The sequence below is a fragment of the Lacerta agilis genome, chromosome Z (assembly GCF_009819535.1).
Source record: "Lacerta agilis isolate rLacAgi1 chromosome Z, rLacAgi1.pri, whole genome shotgun sequence".
NCBI classification, from domain to species: Eukaryota; Metazoa; Chordata; class Lepidosauria; order Squamata; family Lacertidae; genus Lacerta; species Lacerta agilis.
Window position 1 is genome coordinate 46,753,404 of NC_046331.1, and position 6,000 is coordinate 46,759,403.

At 45.9% G+C, this 6,000-nt stretch overlaps 1 protein-coding gene across 1 annotated transcript in view; it reads right to left on the reverse strand.

The window, feature by feature from the left end:
• Positions 1-4,691, reverse strand: part of SLC9A6 (solute carrier family 9 member A6) — a 46,415-nt gene extending 41,724 nt beyond the window's left edge. Inside the window, exon 1 of the mRNA XM_033137415.1 lies at positions 4,445-4,691. Within this exon, the coding sequence (XP_032993306.1) occupies positions 4,445-4,454 (10 nt within the window). The 5' untranslated portion in view covers positions 4,455-4,691. The remainder of the gene's footprint in view (positions 1-4,444) is intronic.
• Positions 4,692-6,000: the final 1,309 nt, after the last annotated feature.

Consider the following 6,000-nt stretch of genomic DNA (forward strand, 5'->3'; position numbering starts at 1 on the left):
ACTTGAGAAACAGCACTTGCTACACTTCTCAGAAAGAGAGGCTGCTTATGAACGGTTCTGCTAAGCGACAAGAGGGGAAAGCAACAAATACCTTTCGCCATCTTTCTCAAAAACGATGCAAGACGATTTTACAGAAATATAAAAACATATAAAACGAGTATAAAAGATACACAACAAAGGATCTAACCCACTGGTGGTTAGTCCCTGGTCTGGAGGCCTGGTTTGGCCACCTATGCAAATTTTTCTGGCTGTCCAATAACAAATTAATCTTGGCAGCGGTGATGTAAAAATTGTTTGTTTGAAAAAAAGAGATGACAGTAATGCCAATCATCCCCTTCTTCATCTCAGATTGATCATTTGATGAGAGAGGGAGAGATGAACTTCGTGGATCAGATGGAGGGGTGCCTCTGGGTCCTCTGGGTAAGTGGGGCAGCCACCCACCCCTTCTGTGTGTTCCCCAAACGGCTGGCTAAGGGTCACTATGGTTCTCAATGGGTGGTTAGCCAAGCGTTATAGGCAGACTTTAGGAAAATATTATAAACATAACCATTTAAAATTTATGTAAGAAACAGTTGTCCACAGAAATATGTCCATGGTGAGACTCAAGAACTGGACCTAAGAGAAACCTAGGATGCTGTTCCTGGATACATAATGGAAACAAGGCAGAACCTACATGCACTCCATGAGAAAGTGACTAAGGTTGTCCTAATAATATCGTCTACATGCCCCATAGAGGGGAGTCCACCGCGAAGGACTTCTCTTCTTCTGGGAGCCAACTGAAGTCACAGCAGGTGCTGAAAGTAATACTAAGACAATCTTAGTATGTCACTTATTTCACCTTTATCCTTTTACAGCCCTCACATGGGGTCAGGAATAAAAATCTGATTTCACTTTTTGCGTGTTTATATACACAGAAACTGAGGTTTATTCATTCGGCTGGCATTTGAAGTTCAAGTTAAGATTTGAAACAGGACTTAATCTCACTCCCAGGGGACGTCTGAAACAAGTCACAGGTCACAGATCTTAGAATTTTGAGTTGGAAGGAACCCCAGGGGCCATCTAGTCCAACCCTCTCAATGCAGAAATCTCAGCTAGATCATACATTACAATTGGCCATCCAACCTCTGCTTAAAAACCTCCAAGGAAGGAGAGCCGACAACCTCCTGAGGGAGTCTGTTCTGCTGTCAAACAGCTCTTGCTGTCAGAAAGTTCTTCCTGATGTTTAGTTGGAATCTCCTTTCTTGTAACTTGAAGCCATGGGTTCATGTCCTAGCCTCCAGAGCAGGATCTGTGCATGCGTCTGACAGTAAATCTCTACCCATCCTGACTATCTAAAGGTGACACCAACAGGCTCTTCACACAAGCACCTCAGGACTCTAATACAGTTCTTAAGAATCAATTTATAAGTGTTGTTCTTTCAGCTTCATAACAACTCTGTGATAAAGACAGTGTCTCAGGCCACCCTGAAAACTACCAGATTTGTAGTGGCATTATTGTTCACAGTGCCACAAGATTCTTGCTTTTGTGGACTACCCAAAAACCTCTGCAGCAGGCCAGACATTGGGGGATCTCCCATGTCCAAGCCCAAGACACTGGGCCCCATGGTAAGCACTGGAATTACAAAGAAAGTACAATAATATCTTGCAATTTTTTTAAATAGGAACATACTGTAGGTATGTGTTGGCACCAGTTCTTAAAAATATGTAGCACACAACCATTCCAAATGTTTGCATTCTCCCTATGTTGTGTTTGCATCCTTGCTCAGTTTGCAACTTCGTAATAAGCAAGCTCAGATATATTTAGCCTAATCACTTGGGAATCTAAGACAAAGTAATTTAAACTTCTTGCAGCTTTTAGCTTGTTTCTGTTGAGCAATCAGCTTTCCAAAGAGATTAAGGTCTCAAATTTCCCAGCACCATTCTTGTGACTACCCTTGTAAAATAACCAAGTGTCACTTGTGTCTCCTCACTGGAGAGGTAGCAAAGGAAGTGCTGTGAATTTCCCACCAGCTCTCTAAAAATGTTTAAAGCAGCACTGGAAGGAAGAACAGATCAGCAGTGGTGTATGTGTACAAGCATTACTGACTCTGCCAAAGGTAAGGGATTCCTATGTTCGAAAGAGAAAGCTTGTTAGCAATCAGGATCTAGAATACTAGATTTGGGGAACTCTCAGTTCAAATGTCTGTTTGGCCACAAACTCACTAGATAGCCTTCAGAAGGTCCAAATCTCTCACCCTCACCTGTAAACAGGGTGGATAAAAATCAATGATTTTTTTAAAGAAATCAAAAAATGGATCCACTTCATTGGATGACCTTGGATTCTAGCCCTATAGGAGAGGGGGAAGAAAAAATTACCCACTTTCCCCACACAGAATTGCATAGTCCTTTATCATGTCTAAGTGAGAAAGGTCCATTTTCCTCATAGGGAAAATGGCTGCTATCCCCTGAGCATTTCAGTTGCCCTTTTCAGAAACTTTTCCAGCTCTGCCTTCTCCTTCACCAGAACCACACACAGTGTTCCACAACGTAGATTTGTATAAAGCAGGGTGGATAGAAATCAATGATTTTTAAAAATAAAAAATAGGATTTTTAAAATTTAAATAGTATTCTTTTGATTGAAATTGGATTTTTAAAATAAAATATTTTTGGAGGAAAAATCTTTCTAAAGATAGCTTTTTATTTAAGTTGCATTCTAGTCTATTAATCAGGAAATAAGGATTTGTTTTAAATTTTTCATGTGTGCTAAAACTCAGTCTAAGGTTTTTGTTTTTTAAATTGTTTAACCACATCAGTTAACAAACATGGATCCATATGCTATAATGTTATTGTTTTAGTTAAATAAATTGTTTAAATTGTTATTAAGGAAATGATTATTTTTCTCCTTCCAATCAAGTACAGCAGAAAAGTTGTCCAAATATAAACACTTAACTTATTAAACCTCACCATCATTTCATAATTATCTTTCTATGTATTTCTAATAGTATAACCAAATCAGTAATTTTTATAGAACTGTCAAAACGACTCTGAAAATTTAATATTCTAAAAATGAAACCTTAATCTGGTTGTAAATATTAAAATTATACCAGCAAGAATGAGTCTTTCTGTAAAAGAAAAGAAGAGATTTAAATCAAGTCTTACTGCTGCATTCCTGTCGTGCTTGAGCGTTCCTCCAGGCATCAGGTTGGTCACTGAGAACAGGATGCTGGGCTAGATGGGCCTTTGGTCTGATCCACCAGGCTCTTTTTATGTTTCTGAGCTGTAATCCTGTGCATGAGTACTAGGGAACAACACTTTGTGATCCTGGCTGGACTCCCCCCCCCCCCATGTCAGCTCTAACAGGAGCAGATTGTAAAACACGTTGCGACTATTAATCCCGCTATAAGATGCGGTCAGAGTGAGGAAACCAAATCACCATCTCTCAGCTATAGTGGGGTCCTCTGGAATCCCAAACGAATGGATTTGTTTATTAACCTTGCAGCAGCACTGTCCAAAGGCCATAAACTGCCCACAGGGTGGCAGGTCTGGGGCAAGAGTGTGCAGTTTGATGGATTCTGCACTGTGAGCAGAATGGCAGCTGTGTAGTAAGACAGGCGTTTCATTTTTGTGTGTGTGTGAAAGAGTGTGCAAGGCAGAAAAAGAAACTCGGCACCTTTCGGCCAGGCAAGGTCTCACCTTGTGAGGAACACAACCATCTTACCTGCTGTTTATGCTCACGGAGCGCCTCTGAACATGGAAAAACAAATGGTTTCACAATACCCAGAGGGCTAATAAACAAGACCTTTCTTTCAGAGGCAGCAGCTTGCTTCATCATATATATGCATGAAGGAAACGGCGCATATCCTGAATCTAAAGGTGTGCGCACAGGTAGGCAGTGGACTCACTGCCCGGCGCATCAATAACGGCCCCGGCGATTCCCCCTGCCCCTCTCCTAGGCGTGGGCCTCCACGCACAGATGTGGGCAGGCAGTGTGAGCAAGGGAAGATGCCTCAAAATGGGGAGGGGGTGCAGCACCGTGGGGCGGAGCACTGCTGCATCCAGGGCCGGATTGAGGTTTGATGAGGCCCTAAGCTCCTGAAGGTAATGGGGCCCTTTCTATGTCCAGCTGTCCTTTGTCCACAAGAAATTGCTGCCGTTTTTTATGTTGAATATATGCTATATGGTCATTGATGGACCTAATAGGTATCTCAAGCCATTTGCACATAACAAATGGGAGCCTACACAACACAACACAACACAACACAACACAACACACTGTTGCTGTATGTAGGTTTTAGTTGTTGTTTTTATCTTATATTTTGGAAATGTACATCCAGGATTTTTTTCCCTTTCAATTTTTTGGGGGGCCCTCAAGAGAGTGGGGGCCCTAACCTACAGCTTGTTGAGCTTATACATAAATCCGCCACCCTCCCTTCCTCCCTTCACCCAGCGCGGCGCGCTGCACCCACCGTAGATCATGGCCAGGCCCGTCTCGTGGAGGAAGCGCGCGCGGCGGTGCTTGAAGAGCCAGATGGTGAGAATGGTGAGGGTGAGCAGGAGGATGAAGATGAGCAGGTTGGCGCTGTCCTGCCGGTGGCTGGCTTCGGCCGCCTTCTCGGACACGATCTCCTCCTCCAGCGCCACGGGCCGCGCTCCAGAGGCCAGCAACGGCTCTGCCCGGGCGCCCAGCCCCGCCGCCGCCAGGAGCAGCCCTAGGAGCAGCCGCTGCTGCTGCCGCCGGCCAGGGTCCCCCAGGCGCACCGCCGGCCCGGCTCTCCAGCAGCCCCGCGGCAGCTGGGCCCGGGTAGCCATGGCTCCTCCGGCTCCCCCTCCGCTTCTTCCCTGCCCGCAGCCGGGACTGGAGAGGGAGGAGGAAGCGCCGCTCCCAGGCCGAGCAGGCGCGGCCAGCAGGGGCGCGCGAGGAGCAGGCGCCGCGGGGGACCGCAGGGTTGGCTCCGGAGTGGGTCCCCCTTGAAAGCAGCTGATCCCGGTGTGGAAGAAGCTCTATTCCTCCTTGTTACAACAAACGTGACATCATGCAGGGCCGTCTTTAGCATATACGCCACCGGGGTGCAAAGATCCGCCCAGCGCCCCCAAATTTAGTTGCGTCTGCCAAGCGTTGTTCTAATCCAGCCCCGCTGCTGCAGAAACCTCGCCTCTTCCATGCGAAAGGGCAGCATTGGGGTTGTGCCACCCGCCTCGTTCCTGCTCCCAGCCTGGTCCGCGCGGCAGGCGGGACTCCAACAGGTGCAGCTCGACCCGCCCTCCGCGCCTGGCGGGGAACGCACCCCCCTCCCCCACTCTTGGAGGGGGAGGCCCCTTGCCAGCATTTGGGTCAGGGGTGAAAAGAAGGTGGTGGGGCGAAATACAAGCGGTCCCTTTGTGGGGGGCGGGTGGTATCCTTTTGGCTGCCCTATTTATGCCCACCCACCCCCCAGGTGAGATTGAGGAAAGGGAGGGGTGTTATGATGGTTGTTGAGAGGCCAGACTGAAGGAAGTGACTGAAACTACCTGTTGCAAACACAGAATGACTTTGTGCAAGGAATGATTAGTGCATGTTTATAGTATGTGGCCCAGCTAATACAAACTGTGTGCACTTCAGTTTTTAGCCTCTGTGAAAAAAAGTGTTATGCACTTTATTTGTTACTACTGACACATACTGGCTGCTGGTTATGTAACTGTTAATATCTGATGGCACTGGAAATGTTTATCATGTTCACACGACCAAGGCTCCTTTGGGATCAAGGTCAGGAACTAATTTTAACAAGCTAATATCCACTTCTAATTTATATGGTCCATGGGGTCACCAAGAGTCAGACATGACTAAACGACTAAACAACAACAATAACTGACATCAATTGATATGTTTTCATGATTGAAAGTTTATTTTACCGCCTATAAGAGGCCCAACATGTCTGCAAAATGGCTAAAGTATGCTGATATACTGCAACAAGAAGGTCAGAGTTTTAAGTTGAAAAGTTACGAACAACTCGTAGCTGACTGGTTGCAGTACTACCAAATAAAT